Source organism: Somniosus microcephalus, chromosome 5 (genome assembly GCF_052327205.1).
Source record: "Somniosus microcephalus isolate GS21.2 chromosome 5, FLI_Smic_1.0, whole genome shotgun sequence".
In the NCBI taxonomy this organism is placed as follows: domain Eukaryota; kingdom Metazoa; phylum Chordata; class Chondrichthyes; order Squaliformes; family Somniosidae; genus Somniosus; species Somniosus microcephalus.
In genome coordinates, this window is record NC_140991.1 from 318776935 (window position 1) to 318793924 (window position 16990).

A 16990-nucleotide genomic window follows, 5' to 3' on the forward strand; every position below is an offset into this window, starting at 1 on the left:
GCAGAGAGGTCAAGAACCAGGGGGCAAAGATTTAAAGTAATTGGTAGAAGGATTAGAGGGGAGTTGAGGAGAACTTTTTTCACCCAGAGGGTGGTGGGGGTCTGGAACTCACTGCCTAAAGGGTGGGAGAGGCAGAAACCCTCATCGCATTTAAAAAGTACCTGGATATTTGACCCCGAAATGAGCTTCTGGCCACATATTCACGCCATCACGAAGACTCTGCGCCGCCTCAGCTCATCTGTGGCTGAAACTTGAAGTGCCGTAACCTACAGGGCTACAGACCAAGAGCTGGAAAGTGGGATGAGGCTAGATAGCTCTTTTTTAGCCGGCACAGACATGATGGGCCGAATAGCCTCCTACAATGTCGTACACTTCTATGATTTTATATCCTCAAATCACATCATAAAGATGCATAACCCTAACTTGGTTAACCAACATTAGAGATACACATTGAACAAAAAATCAATTAACTTCAACTCACTTTATTTTTGATTAACTTCGCTCTACGAGCAAACTGAAGCGTAGAGAGCGTTTCACCGAAACACCTCGACCCAGGGTGAACGTTTGCAATAATGTAGGTCTTTGCATTTCCTCCGAGAGAGTCCTGTAACAAAATCATTCATTAACTTGCTGCTAACGAAGCTCCCGTTACACAACTGTAAACAGGGAACCAATTTCCCCAAGATATGTTCTCCACTGATGTCAAACTTCTATATTATCACAATCAGCATGGATTGTTGAAATTTTAATGATTAGATCCAAGATCCACATCAAAAATGTGGTTGTAAATTTGCAGCCGAGACACAGTAAATGGTAATATTTTGTAAATTTGTTCTCGGATTGTAAGAGACTGGTAAGGAAGTATTTATTGACAGTGCTCCCTGTAAGCTGCGCAGCGCTCCAGAGATCCCGCGCAGCTGGCTTTTCAATGCAAAAAGCGGCGCCTGCGCGGTATTTTGAATGGCTTGCGCAACCCCTTAAAGGGGCTGCATGGCACCAAAAATAATTACAGGGAACATTGTTTACTGCCCATCCCTAGTTATCTGAGGAAATTAAGATAAATTAAGAGCAAAATGCTTGATCTTGGAAATCCTGACTTTGCATTAGTTTTACAACTCAGAGACTGCATCAGCATTTAGGGCCCCAGAGAAGCACAAGAAGAAAAGACTGGGTCCAGGACAGTAGCAGTGTCAGGCAGAAGCCAGGCCTGGATGGGAGGAGATGAATGGGGTTGTGGTTGGGGGGGGGGGGGGGGGGGGAAAATAGGGGAGCAGGAAAGGGGTGGAGAAAAAAACCCAGCGCCAACAAAATCTGGGGTGTGGAAGAGGGAAAGAGCGGCTTGGCGAGATAGGAAAAGGGAGGATTAAAATCATATTTAACAGAATACCAATACATATTCAATATAGTCTTCTCTACAGGACAGAAGACCCCAGAAAATGTGGCCACAATTCTCCAGAGGACCTGGAATTACAAATACATGCCACAAAGAAAAGTAAATGCATCCCTCCCACACCAACAGAATTTCAGCACTTCTACGCATATAAATCCAGTATTTACTAAGTTTAGATCATTCAGATCCAAACTGAATATCGTGTACTAGTGATTTATTAAGAAAAATTCAATTTCCAAGCTTCTGGCTATATTAATTTCAGCTTATCCAAATCATTTCAGAACTGGCCAATTAGTGCAACTTAATCAAAAGCAAATTTCTAGATTGGTAGAAAATAGAATAAGAGTGCAGAAAAATGAATTTAATAATTTGTTTACATTGATTTTTTTTCCTAGTAGGCTGTAGCTTAAAAACTTAAGTTTCATCACCATCATCTTCCACTTCCAAAATTAAGTTGTAAATACATGGCACTTATTTTTAATGTTACAAAACAGTACTACAGGGTATTGGTCTATCCTTGGCCCCCCTCCTATTTCTCATCAACATGCTGCCCCTCGGTGACATCAGCCGAAGACACAGCGTCAGGTTCCACATGTACGCTGACAACACCCAGCTCTACCTCACCACCACCGCCTCTAAATTGTCAGACTGCTTGTACGGGAGGAGCAGAAATTTTCTCCAACTAAATATTGGGAAGACTGAAGCCATTGGCTTCGGCCCCCACCACAAAATCCGTCCCCCCAGCCACCAACTCCATCCCTCTCCCCGGCAACTGTCTGAGGCTGAACCAGACAGTTCACAACCGTGGTGTCATATTTGACCCCGAAATGAGCTTCTGGCCACATATTCACGCCATCACGAAGACTCTGCGCCGCCTCAGCTCATCTGTGGCTGAAACCCTCATCCATGCCTTTGTTACCTCTAGTTTTGACTATTCCAATGCACTCCTGGCCGGCCTCCCACATTCCACCCTCCGTAAACTTGAGCTCATCCAAAACTCGACTGCCCCGTGTCCTAACTCGCACCAAGTCCCGTTCACCCATCACCCCCTGTACTCACTGACCTACATTGGCTCCCGGTTAAGCAACAGCTCGATATTAAAATTCTCATCCTTGTTTTCAAATCCCTCCACGGCCTCACCCCTCCCTATCTCTGTAATCTCCTCCCACCCCACAGATCTCTGCACACCTCTAATTCTGCCCTCCTGAACATCCCCGATTTTAATCGCTCCACCATTGGCGGCCGTGCCTTCAGCTGCCTGGACCCCAAGCTCTGGAATTCCCTCCCTAAACCTCTCCGCCTCTCTTTCCTCCTTTAAGATGCTCCTTAAAACCAACCTCTTTGACCCAAACTTTTGGTCACCTGCCCTAATATCTCCTTATGTAGCTTGGTGTCAAATTTTGTTTGATAACGCTCATGTGAAGCGTTAAAGGCGCTATATAAATACAAGTTGTTGTCACTATTCACCTAACTCATCAGCAAAGAAAATTTCCTAATTGTTTAAAATCTCCAAGAAGTGTTTAACAATTTAATATTTACATTACCCTTAACAGAAACGTCAGCTTAGAATCTCTGTAACAGATGTGTCTGTTTTTTCCATTAGCCACATCAACAAGCCCCATAATGACATGTCCCAGACAACTCAGTGATCGGTTTATACTGCTCGCCTCCTAAAGAACATACAGGAAGGGAAAAGTAATTACAAAAAACATTGAGAGAACTTTTCAGTTTTTCATCTCCGAATTTTTCAAATAATGTAGCTTGATGGAAGTAAAATATTTCTCATGACGACTGATTGAGAAATTAAGTACTGAGAAAATTTTAAGAACTTTAAAACTGGAAATCAAGATTTGCCCAGATGCCATGTGAATTCTATCGTACATGTACACTGAAATGTCTCTATACTTGGTAAAAGCCACTATCCATGTAGACAAACCAATTCTCAGACCTAGTTAGCTATATTTTTTTTAAATTAATTCATGGGATGTGGGCGTCACTGGGATGGCCAACATTTATTGCCCATCCCTAATTGCCTTCGAGAAGGTGGTGGCGGTGACAACCGAGTGGCTTGCTGGGCCATTCCAGAGAGCAGTTAAGAGTCAACCACATTGCTGTGGGTCTGGAGTCACATAGGCCAGACCGGGTAAGGACGGCAGATTTCCTTCCCTAAAAAAGGACATTAGTGAACCAGATGGGTTTTTAACAGCAATTCGGTACTATGCTATACAGCACTGATGTTAGCTTTTTATTCCAGATTTATTTAATTAATTGAATTTAAATTCCCCAGCTGCCATGGTGGGATGTCTCCGGATAATTAGTCCAGGCCTCCAGATTACTAGTCCAGTACAGGAAACTTTCTGGTATCCGGCACAGACGGGACCGAGCTGGTGCCGGTCTATCAACAATGCCGGAGAATCGAGCGCTATAGTTAAAAGATACGGAGCTCAGCACTCCGTCTAAAGCAACAAACCCTGCTTCAAAACAATCAGCACAGCTTGCAAGCGTCTCTGTAGCGTAGCAGCAGCTTCAGTTAGACGCTTGCACAGCCAGAAATGAGTAAAAAAAACTAAGTAAAAAAAGTTATCTGAACCGACTCCTGAATTTTGCCGGTTAACCAACATTTCCGGTTATTTAGTGGCCGGTTAATCGAAAGTTTCCTGTAATATCTATGCTACCGTACGCAAACTGCAGAATGTTTTTTGATTTTGGTTCCAAATGTATGATGTAGTAACTGGTTTCTGCAGTCTGCAATCCTGAGCAGAAGATACAAATTGTCCTTGCCTTTAACCGAAGTCCTTCAGCATGTGTATCTTTTTGTCGTTCTGACCCTGCCAGGTCCACCAGGTTCAGCTGCGATGTTCGGATGTTAACTAGATTGTTGATCTGTTCCTTCGATTCTATAGTAACCGTGAAGACGGCGTGAGACCGCGATGACTCTCGGTTCATTGAGGTAGAAGCTACACTTCGGTTCCGCCATCCCATGGACAACACCTGTCAGAAATTAGAAAATGGTTTATTCCTTGGATAGGCTGGGGTTTTCTTCTTTGGAACAGAGGAGGCTGAGGGGAGATTTAATTGAAGTGTATAAAATTATGAGGGGCCTAGATAGAGTGGATAGGAAGGACCTATTTCCCTTAGCAGAGAGGTCAATAACCAGGGGGCATAGATTTAAAGTAATTGGGAGAAGGATTAGAGGGGAGTTGAGGAGAACTTTTTTCACCCAGAGGGTGGTGGGGGTCTGGAACTCACTGCCTGAAAGGGTGGTAGAGGCAGAAACCCTCATCACATTTAAAAAGTACTTGGATGTGCACTTGAAGTGCCGTAACCTGCAGGGCTACGGCCCATGAGCTGGAAAGTGGGATTTGGCAGAATAGCTCTTTTTTGGCCGGAGCAGACACGATGGGCCGAATAGCCTCCTTCTGTGCCATAAACGTCTATGATTCCTTTTCTGCAGCGGCCCACAATCCATGCAGATTACCTCAAGCACTGATTGTACGCTCATTTCTTTTTCTACTCGAGTCCCAATCTAATGCAAAAGCTTTGACATTGTGTAACGTTCTTAAAACTGTGGTCTTCACATCGGTCAATTAAAACACAGGCTCTCTTGACAGATAGGATTATTTCAATTAATTAATGGTCAATTATGGTTGAATTTCTCAACTTAAAAAATGGCCAAAGCATCTTGCAAATCTTGAAAACACTTTAGTAAGTTTGCAAACAGCTGTGCTCAACACCACAATCAGTGGATTGATGCCATAACTGCATTTCCCAGCAGATTTTTTTTTATATATAAAGAGCAGTTTTTTTTTTAAAAAGCAGAAACTTACACTTCAATAAATAATCTATTGCAGCACAATTCATTGCAGTGGCCAATGTGATCAAATTCAATGAATTTTCAGAATAGACCATTCTTGACTGTCTAATAAACCCAAACTGCTAGAAAACACCTGAATATAGAAATAACCCCCCTTAACACGTTTCCAAAAATGCTCACCTTCAGCCTCACAAGTGACCTGGCCAACTATAATGGTGGGAAAGAACAGTGGAATCTGTTGTGATCATTACCAAAGTGTCTACCATTTAAGTTATGCGGTACTAAATTACCTGATAGGCCTCAGCCGCTGAAGTTACAACTTGTTCAACCACCCCTTCTACAAAGACACCTGTTTTTATGTTTTCTCGTAGAAACAGGCCAGTTGAAGCAGGGTCTAACAAATCAAATATTTGTTCGTTGTAAATCTCAATGAAGGAGCACTTGCACAGAAAATTCTTGCCTTCTCCAGCCTATTTAGGAATACAGAGATAGATTATTAAACTTCAAGGTGGTTTAGTTTGACAGCTTGGCTCAGTTGACAGCTCTCTCGCCTGTGGATCAGAAGGCTGTGCATTCAGGCACAGTACAGGATCGGAGCTCAAGCTAAACTCTCACTCCAGTGCAGCATTGAAAGAATGGCACGCTCTCAGAGTGAGACATTAAATCGAAATATCGTTTGATGTCTGCCTGAACCACAGGAACAGGCAAAGAACAGGCACATGGAAACACAACCACCTCCAAGTCACACACCATCCTGACTTGGAAATATATCACCGATCCTTCATCGTCGCTGGGTCAAAATCCTGGAACTCCCTCCCCAACAGCACTGTGGGAGTACCTTCACCACATGGACTGCAGCGGTTCAAGAAGGCGGCTCACCACCAACTTTGAGGGCAACTAGGGATAGGCAATAAATGCTGGACTTGCCAGCGATGCCCACATCCCATGAACAAATAAAACATTTTTAAAAAAGTGAAACCATGTGATAATACATTACACTAATTTTTTGTGATAAACCCATCTTCAGCTGTATTAATCAAACTGCACCAAGTTACCACTCGTAAATACAGCAAGGAATGTTTTTTTTAAAGCAAAAAGCTTACGTTCTTTAGTGTTGCCCGATGGCGCTGGTTCATGTCAGATTTTATGCTCGGTGATATGCAAATGACTGAGCGAAAACGTAAGGGAAAAAAAAACTTCTCAAAACGGGTGCAATTTATGCCCAGATGGCCGACTGCCCCCCAAAGTGGAAACTCTACCCTATGTAACCCACCAAGTCACACACCATCCTGACTTGGAAATATATCGGCCGTTCCTTCATCGTCACTGGGTCAAAATCCTGGAACTCCCTCCCTAACAGCACTGTGGGAGTACCTTCACCACACGGACTGCAGCGGTGGCTCACCACCACCTTCTCAAGGGCAATTAGGGATGGGCAATAAATGCCGGCCTTGCCAGCAGCGCCCACATCACAAACTTTTTTTTTTTTTTTTTATAAAAACAGCCAAAGAACAGGAGGTTCTCGGTGTTCTGACCAACATTCCTTCCTCAATTAATATCACCAGAAACAGATTAACTGGTCATTCATGGGTACGGCATTTGTCTACACAAGTCACGCAAATTCACTGTGAAATGCTTTGTGATATTTTAAGTCTAACACTTTATACAAATATTTATATATTTTTTAAAAACTGCATAAAAATCAAAAGAAGATACCTTTTCCTTTTCTCGATTGATCAAGTAAAATAGGTATTCAAAGCTGCGAGGGATTACTCCTCTCAAATTGTGAGTGAAGTTGTCAGAATCATCAGAGGGACCTGGAAACACAAAACACACTTTTATAACAGGTAACAAATGTTAAAGGTTTGAGTATTGTACTTTTGGAAGTATGGGTGAAGGAAAGTATAGGTGTATAAAATTATGAGGCATATGAGGGGCCTAGAAAGAGTGGCTAGGAAGGACCTTAGCTGAGAGGTCAATAACCAGGGGGCTGAGATTTAAAGTAATTGGTGGAAGGATTAGAGGGGAGTTGAGGAGAACTTTTTTCACCCAGAGGGTGGTGGGGGTCTGGAACTCACTGCCTGAAAGGGTGGTCGAGGCAGAAACCCTCATCGCATTTAAAAAGTACTTGGATATGCCGTAACCTACAGGGCTACGGACCAAGAGCTGAAAAGTGGGATTAGGCTGAAGAGCTCTTTTTCAGCCGGCACAGACACGATGGGCCGAATGGCCTCCTTCTGTGCCGTAACTTTCCACGATTCCAAAACAAGTTTGAGTGCGTTAGAACACAAGGGATAATTTTACACTACACAGAATCAGCTTTACAGTGCTCTAGCTTTATTTCCAGCTGCCTCCCGGGTAATGTACTGCAAAGCTGAGCCAAACAAAACGACCCCTGTACAGTCCATTGGCCAAGACATTAGTGCCATGGAGTTGCAGGACACAAAGTCACACAAGTTGTTCCCAGACAGAAAGTTCCAACCTTGGCCGAACTCCATCAAGGAACGCAGCAAGGAGGAAGTGACCAAAATAACAGCTTAAAAAGCCAACCTGACCAATCTGCTCGCATTAGTTCCTCCTCTACATAAGTATGCATGCATGACTAAAAACTGGCAGTACAAGAATGTCGTAACCATAGTTTGTTTTTGCAGTGTAGAAAAGAACAACTTTTTTGTAACAATTCTTTGCTGACACCATTACTGGCTTTTATTTATTTATGCACTAATATAGATAACGGGCCGGATTTTCCGATCGGAGGCTTCCCTGCGTGCGGATGCCTCAGATCTGGGAAAATCTACGCACTTACCTGCTGGCTCCGTATGTCCCGAACTTCCGATTCTGGGCCTCTCCAGGTACGCGCGCGGGCAGAGGCTCAAGTATCCCAGGGGTGCAGGCAGTTCGCAAACGTCCCTGGGATCACATGGGCCATGGGGAACCAATCAAAGAAGGGAATGCCGCTTCACACTTGTGACAGGTCTCTACACACGGATCTGTCAAAAGTATGAATGGGGTTCATTTAAAAAAGTTAAACATTAAATACATTTTTTTTTTTAAATCACTACTTAAAATTAGTTAAAATTACATTAAATATTTTAAACAAATTTAATTTTTTGAAAAAATAATGAACATTTTTTATGGGGCTAAAAATAAACTTTAAAAAGTATTTTTAAATTATAAAATGAGTGAAAAAAAATGTTTTTAAACTCTTATGCTGGTAAAAGCAGACCTTACTCACGCTTTTGCCAGGCGTAAGATTTTTTAAAGTTTTCAGCGGGCGGAGGTTGTGCAGAAAGCGGAACTCTCTGCCCGCGGAGGCCCTTCTCCAGGGCAGGTGGATGATCGGTCAAGAGGATTCTTGACAGATTGGAAGTGCCGGGTTTTAGCGCATGCGCTTCACATGCCTGAAACCGGCACTTGCGAGGCCCCTACGGGTGCGTACACACTCGTGGGGGTCGGAATATCCGGCCCAATATGTAAAAAGGGTCTTCACGATATATTAACATTTCAAAATAAACGTCACCTGGCTGTTTGCTATTGGGTATAGTGCACGGAAATCATCTCAATAAGCAGCTTACTCTGGCAGCTGCAGATTCCCCAGTTTGATTCAATAGCAGCAGTGCATCAAAGTTTCCTAACTATCGGTGGATCCGGTTTTCCTCACCTTGACAGATTAAGCAGTTAGAGTATAAAATCAAGAGTTTAAAATTTGTGTGTACGTACCCAACATTGTGAACGTTTTCCCTGAACCCGTTTGTCCGCTAAGAAAAAGAGAGAAATAATTTTTAATAGTATTAGCAATAGTATTAGCATTTAATAGCATTAGCAATAGTATTAGCATTGTTAACAAGTCGCTCTTAGCAATGTTGACTCTAACGTAATATTTTGGGTGGGTGCGAGAGAGTAAACGAGAGAACCTTTAAAGGCACTCACCCTTTAAAAGAAACACACATTTGGCCAGCTTTCCTACAACAACCTGAGATTAGTACCTACTTCATCAAATTCCACTCGAGGTCAATTTTATCCATTTTTTTTTTTTTTAAAAAGCTCCTGTTTTATATACAAAAAAAAAGACATACATGGTCTCAAAAGGGACGTCAGAGTTGGGAGAGCGAAGGGTGTAGGAGAGAAAGTCTGGAGTAGGTTGCTGAGATAGGGTGGATTGAGGCCATGAAGCTATTTAAAGACAAGATATTTAAACTTAATACACTGTGGATCAGGAACCAATGTAGTTTTGCAATGACGGGAGTGATGGGCAAACAAGGCTTGGCGCAGGATAGGATACAGGCAGCTGCATTTTGGACAAGTTGGAGTTGGGATGAAGGAAAACAAGCAAGGAGACAATTGGAATAATTAAATTTGGAGGTGAAAAAAGCACGGATAAGGGTTTCAGCAGTGGAAGTGGGGCAATTTCACAGAAGAATCAGAGAAATTTACAGCACAGAAGGAGACCATTAGGCCCATCGTGTCTGTCAGCCAAAAGTTATCCAGCCTCATCCCACTTTCCAGCGCTTGGTCCGTAGATAAAATGGTTTATCATCCCAACATTCAGCTGAAAAGTTATGGCTCATCGAACATGTCGTCTGGCAGGACAGAGGTGGTTGTGTGGTAGAGAGTTAGTCATCAGCAATACCTACAGAACCCTGCAGATAATGTCCATGGGGCAGCAAATACTGAAGAAAGGAATTAAAGAGGGCGCCAACGCCAAGGGTAAATCCTTGGTTGTTTTGGGAGGTGGCAGCGCAGGGAAGGGAGCTGAAGCCATCACAGGAGATGTGCTGACTGTGTTTAGCTAGTTAGCAGTGGAACCATGCAAGGGCAGTCCCAAGGAGCTGGGCAACTGAAGAATGATGGAGGAGGAGGACAGCACGATCAGTGTGTTGAACATTGCAGAAAGATTGAGAACAAAGAGAGATAGTGGGCCGCGGTCACAGTCACAAAGGACATCCCTTGGCAAAACACACTCAGTTTTGTGACACTGACAGAAGCTGGACTGGAGTTTCTGAAGAGATAGGCTCAGAGCTGGCAATCAAAAGACATGTCGGAGGACCTTCGAGCTCACAATAACAACCTGTCACTTTAAACCTGCAACTTCCCACCACAACTTTTTCCAATTTCATTATACAGGAAACTTTGTGCTATCCGGCACCCACGGGACCGAGCTGCTGCCGTTGCCTAAAAAATGCCGTACTCTCCAGAGTTAATGTTGAGAGATACGGAGATTCTTATCTCCGTATTTGACAACAAGCACTGTTGCTTAGCAACAGCTTCTAAACACTCGGGTGTGGCCCTAAAGCTCTGTAGCTGAAGCTGTTGCTATAGCTACAGACCTTGCACAGCTTGACTGTTCAAACAAAGCAAAAAAAAAAGGAATAAAAAACAGCTGCTGATTTTTGCCGGTGGCTCCAGATTGCCGGATAGCTCACCTCCGGATAGCACAAAGTTTCCTGTACTGTACTAGGATATTCATAGAATATTGCAGCACAGAAGGAGGCCATTCGGCCCATCGTGCTTGTGCCGGCTCTTTGGTAGAGCTTGGTACCAACTGGCAATAAATCGACAGTTGTGCACTGTAGACACATACCGCTTGGTGACAGGGTTGGGAATGCCAATGTTCATTACACACCAGATACTAACTACCAGCACAGCAAGAAGAACTCTGGCTGGAATCAAAAATTTCTAAGCAAAAGCTTGAATCCACTGAGGCAGAAATAGAAGGAGCCCCAGCAAGCTGCTCAATAACCTGTTCTACAGCCTCATGGTAATTTAAAAACTATGAGGAAAGACTTGGTGATTCTTTTAATAAACAAATTATTTCATCGTAAAATAAATTACTTACTAGGCAAAAATGGTGCCATTGTATCCATTCATGCACGACTCGATAATGCCCCTCGCCACAGCTGAAAATACTGCTTCCTGCACAATGGAGGATTAAAAAAGTATATTTAGCAATATTTTCTGGGCATGCAGATCATTTTATAACACTGCACATTTATTTATTTTTATTAATTAAAACAGCATGAACTTATTGTACAACTTCAAAACCATCCAAATATTTAACCCTCGACCAACACCTAAAAACTGCTCATCGCATTGTTGTTTGTGGGAGCTTGTCGAACGCAAACTGGCTGCCGCATTTCCCGTATTACAACAGCGACTACACTTCAAAAAATAGTACTTTATTGGCTGTAAAGCACTTTGGGACATCCTCAGATCGTGAAAGGTGCTATTTAAATGCAAGTCTTTTTTTTTAAAAAAAGCAGAATTACTAACAGCATTACCGTCTTAAGAAGTTTCACAACGTCAGGATTATATCAGGGTTTAGATCATGGCAGTGTTTGAAGGATGGGCTGTAAAGTAATTGGTAGAAGGATTAGAGGGGAGTTGAGGAGAACTTTTTTCACCCAGAGGGTGGTGGGGGTCTGGAACTCACTGCCTGAAAGGGTGGTAGAGGCAGAAACCCTCATCACATTTAAAAAGTACTTGGATATTCACTTGAAGTGCCGGAACCTACAGGGCTACGGACCAAGAGTTGGAAAGTGGGATTAAGCTGGAGAGCTCTTTTTCGGCCAGCATACACGATGGGCCTCCTTCTGTGCCGCAAATTTCTATGACTTTCACCTCTGAAGGCCTGCCCTCAGGTGCCCATGTTCACACTCAGCTATTACTATGGTGATAATGTCATTAGTTCCAGAGAGGTTTGGGCTCACCAGGAAGAACTTGCAATCTGTCCATTAATTATGAAAGCTTTTGGAGCGGATAATTCTGCTAAATGAGTACTGTGCATCTGTCTTCACCAAGGAAGATGCTGTCATAGTGAAAGAGGAAGTAGAGGAGATTCTGGATGAGATAAAAATTGATAAAGAGGATGTACTAGAAAGGCTGTTTGTATTTAAAGTAGATAAGTCACCAGGACCGGATGGGATGCATCCTAGGATGCCGAGCGAGATTAAGGAGGAAATTGCAGAGGTACTGGCCATAATATTCCAATTCTCCTTAGATACGAGGGTGGTGCCAGAGGACTGGAGAATTGCAAATGTTACATCCTTGTTCAAAAAGGATGCAAGGATTAAACCCAGCAACTACAGGCTAGTCAGTTTAACCTCAGTAGTGGGGAAGCTTTTAGAAACAATAATCAGGGACAAAGTTAACAGTCACTTGGACAAGTGTGGATTAATTAAGGAAAGCCAGCACAGATTTGTTAAAGGCAAATTGTGTTTAACTAACTTGATCCGAGTTTTTTGATGAGGTAACAGAGAGGGTTGATGAGGACAATACGGTTGGTTGACATCATGTATATGGATTTCCAAAAGGTGTTTGATAAAGTGCCACATAATAGGCTTGCCAGCAAAGTTGAAGCCCATGGAATAAAAGGGATAGTGGCAGCATGGATACGAAATTGGCTAAGTGACAGGAAACAGATAGTGGTGAACGGTTGCTTTTTGGACTGGAGGAAGGTATACAGTGGTGTTCCCCAGAGGACAGTACTTGGACTTCTGCTTTTCTTGATATATATTAGTGACTTGGAAGTACAGGGCACAATTTCAAAATCTGCAGATGACACAAAACTTGTAAGTACAGTGAACAGTGAAAAGGATAGTGATAGACTGCAAGAAGGCAGGCTGGTGAAATGGGCGGACACGTGGCAGATGAAATTTAACGCAGCAAAGTGTGAAGTGATACATTTTGGTAGGAAGAACGAGGAGAGGCAATATAAACTAAAGGGTACAATCCTAAAGAGGGTGCATGAACAGAGAGACCTGGGGGTATATGTGCACAAATCATTGAAGGTGGCAGGGCAGGTTGAGAAAGCAGTTAAAAAAGCTTACGGGATCCTGGGCTTCATCATGAATAGAGGTAGAGAGTACAAAAAAGTGTGGAAATAATGATGAACCTTTATAAAACACTGGTTTGGCCTCAGCTGGAGTACTGTGTCCAATTCTGGGCAGCACACCTTAGGAAGGATGTGAAGGCCTCAGAGAGGGTGCAGAAAAGATTTACGAGAATGATTCCAGGGATGAGGGGCTTCAGTTACATGGATAGACTGGAGAAGCTGGGGTTGTTCTCCTTGGAGCAGAGAAGATTGAGAGGAGATTTGGTAGAGGTGTTCAAAATCATGAGGGGTCTGGACAGAGTAGAGAGAGAGATACTGTTCCCATTGGCGGATGGGTCGAGAACCAGTGGACACAGATTTAAGGCAAAAGAAACAAAGATGACATGAAGAAAAACTTATTTTACGCAGCGAGTGGTTAAGATCTGGAATGCACTGCCTGAAAGGGAGGGAGACTCAATCACGGCTTTCAAAAGGGAGTTGGATAAGTACCTGAAGGAAAAAATTTGCAGGGCTACGGGGAAAGGGCAGGGGAGTGGGACTAGCTGAAGTGCTCTTGCAGAGAGCTGGCACGGGCTCGACGGGCCGAATGGCCTCCTTCTGTGCTGTAACCATTCTATAATTCATAGCTGAATTTTTAAAAAGACATGGGGGAAAGTGGAGAGAGAGACCCCTCAAAAATACATTAGCATTAGCAAGAAGCGTCAGATGCAACCGCTCAGTCTGGCAGTCAGTCAAAGCATACGTGTGTGTTTTTTTTTTTTAAATCATGCCATCACAAAAAAAAGACTTCCAAATGCCAGCTCTGTCTCAACTATTTATTCTCCAATTCATTAAAGAGCCAGATATACAGTACAGGAAACTTTCTGATATCCGGCCCTGACGGGACCGAGCTGGTGCCGTAACATCAAAAGTGCCAGACATACCAGAGTCAATGTTTAAACATACAGAACTGAGAAGCTCCGTGTGAATCAACAAACCCTGTTGCTTAGCAACAGCTTCAAAACAGTCGGCTGCAGCTGCAAGCGTCTGTAGCTGAAGCCGTTGCTATAGCTACAGACCTTGCAGTGCTTGACTGGGGGGAAAAAAAAAGCAACGAGAACTAAAAAATACAGAAAACGACTCCTGATTTTTGCCGTTAGATCGAGTATTCCGGACATATAACCTCCGGATAAACCAAAGTTTCCTGTAGATGGAATCTAATCAAGTTGAAATTTTACATTTACATTTTTTTTTTATTTCAGAAAATTGAGTTTGAGCCGAGTCTTTGTTGGAATACGTGAGAAAAACTAAAAAAAACAGTACAATGAATGCAGTGTGATGTCTACCAATAATTTCTTTCAGCGAACCATCATAGGTATGCATCTGCTGCCTGCAAAGCCAAAAGGGGTTTCTCTCCCTTTTCGCTGGAATTGTTTTTAATTTATATAGTTACTGTCACTGTTTCCCCAATTTTTTTTTTGGGTGCATGGTCCCTTTAACAGGCCGCACGGCCCAAAGTTTCATGCATGTGCGAAATTTCACATTTGAAAAGCCGGTCCCGGGCTGGGCGGCTGCGCAGCTTAGAGGGAACGTTGGCTACTGGATATAAATAGCTTTCCAAATATATTAAAGCAGGAAAAAAAAACTAAAAAAAAACTTTATTTCACACTTTAACTTTGCAATGCATTTGGTACATGTCAAACTACACATTACATTTTAGTCATTTACTACACATTGGACTATACAGGAGTTATGGCATGGTCCGATGTATGTTAATACCACAATACCCATTTCCTGGCTATGGTGGAAGTTCAATTGCTTGCATAGCACACCACGGGCCTTGAGCGTGTTGTAGTGCATTGTAAGATTAAACATGTTTTGGTTTTTTTTAAATACCCACAAAAGGACAAAGACAGGACACAGTACAGTATTGTTGTCCAACACGCTGATACATTGCAGTGGAAACAAAGTGAATGCTTGGTAGTAGAAGACAAAATAAGGCGTGGGGGGGAAATGGTGGTGAAAGAATAAGAGCTAAAATAAAAGTCAACTTTGGTTACACGTCATCATTGCTATGGCCAGGTGAATTGCAAGCGCAGCACGTGATCAGTAAGCTACCCAGCCAAATCGGTCAGGAAAAGCAACACGACATGGAAGAACTTAAAAGCGTGGAGGAAGCAATCCTGCTCCCCGTCTATATCATTTATCCCCCAACACTGCATTAAAATAGATAACTGCGCGCTGTCGAAGTCCCAAGTTTCATGCCACCCCTACTGTACCTGAGTAGTGTCCATATCAGCCACATGATCGTATGTGAAGATCTTGGGTTCGGGTTTTGAACTAAGCCGGATGGTATTGGATGAGGTAACTGCCAAGCACAGCCCTTGGTCTCCATCTGTAAACAATTCCGTGCTCTTTGCTGGCGGTCGAACTCTTACATAGACCTTGATGGAGTCACCTTCCGCACTGCAGCGACAAAAGTTCAGGTCACACAGCATCCTGCAATTCAACCACTGCCCGCAGCACCGCGCTCTAACCGTCCCTACAATATTGCCAAACTACATTCAGTTTGGGTTTCAGCTTTGGCTGATTTAAGAACAAAATGGAATAAATGGACTTGAACATCAAACACACCATTTCATGCCTGCATGGTACAAAGATTTCTAAAACGGAATGAAAATGATTGAAAGTGAAAAGAAGTTGTGGATAGAGTGAAAAACATTTTTTTTTTTTTTTAATTAAAAATTAAGTCCTGTGAGCATCGCATTTGTGCAGTACATAAATGAACTGCTCAGTGTGGTACTGAACAATGTTCCCTGTAACTTCTTTTGGCTGCGCAGCCCATTCAAATCTTAGCACATGCGCGTTTCTTCCAATTGAAAAGCCAGTGAACGGCCAGTGCGTGACCTCTAGACCGCTGCGCAGCCTAACGGGAACATTGGTACTGAGCTACAGGACCCAGGAAAAACCCAGGTTCAATTCCTGATCTGGCCCAAGTTCATTGATCTCACCTCAGCAAATTCAGCAATAAACTCGCTAAAATTAACCTTCGTACCCTCAGGTGAAGTCGGGGGGGGGGGGGGGGGGGTTGTCGTAGGGGGAAAAAAAAGAGGGAAGTAGAGATCAACCACAGCTCCACATTCTATAGCTGTCCAGCAATCTCTGCTGAGAGATACACATGTGGCTGAATACCAGGCTAGGACAGTTGCGATGACGTCCTCTTGCGATGACGTCCTCTTGCAGTCACTCACTGACCAAACACAGAATAGCCACATGGGAAGAGATACCAGACGGCCTCCTTTAGCTGTAAACACACTCAGGATTGAGATCCTTGGAAGGAGGGGGTGGTTAGAAGCCTCTGGACTTATTTTCCCCCCAAACATATCTTAATGAAGTTAGTTCGTGACCCGGTCTCGAGGGTAAAGGCATCTCTTATTTGGTGCAGTGCCAAGTAAGGCGAAATACCGCCACAGCAGAGTAACTGCATTTCCCCCCCAGTTCAAGTGAAAATTTCTCTGTTCAAATCCGACTGACAACGGAGAGCAACTTGTTACCTACAAGACCAAGTGAACAGGTGTATGATATGCAAACCACTGTAGCTTCTCGCCATGACTTATTGCAAGTTTAATTCAGAAACTATTTTCTTACCTCGGTGACTGGACAAACGACACGTCGATCGCGTCCCCTGAGGAAACATAACAAGTCGATTGTAACTTTGTAAAGGTTATTACAAAATAAGTCAGAGTATTTTGTCCCACTTCATCAGCAGGTGTTTAGCAACAATTCACACAGGGTTGGCCCAGGAATCGCCAACTCCGAGGAGTTTTGTCTGTCTTTTCTTTTTCAAGTTTTCTGCACCCACTCGATGATGCATCCAAATGGAATATCTCTTCAGACCTTCCCGTTCAACAAATTTTTCATCCAAAAACAATCACAAACGAGCTTTAAAAAAAACATAACATTCACAAAGGATTAT

General features: G+C 43.1%; 1 protein-coding gene across 1 annotated transcript in view; it reads right to left on the reverse strand.

The window, feature by feature from the left end:
- Positions 1–16990, reverse strand: part of kif15 (kinesin family member 15) — a 102429-nt gene that overhangs the window by 80794 nt on the left and 4645 nt on the right. The window contains exons 2-10 of the mRNA XM_085989315.1: positions 16663–16699; positions 15294–15480; positions 11041–11117; positions 8925–8962; positions 6921–7021; positions 5495–5674; positions 4172–4381; positions 2935–3060; positions 482–604 (exon numbers count right to left, since the gene is read on the reverse strand). Of these exons, the coding sequence (XP_085845441.1) occupies positions 482–604; positions 2935–3060; positions 4172–4381; positions 5495–5674; positions 6921–7021; positions 8925–8962; positions 11041–11117; positions 15294–15480; positions 16663–16699 (1079 nt within the window). The remainder of the gene's footprint in view (positions 1–481; positions 605–2934; positions 3061–4171; positions 4382–5494; positions 5675–6920; positions 7022–8924; positions 8963–11040; positions 11118–15293; positions 15481–16662; positions 16700–16990) is intronic.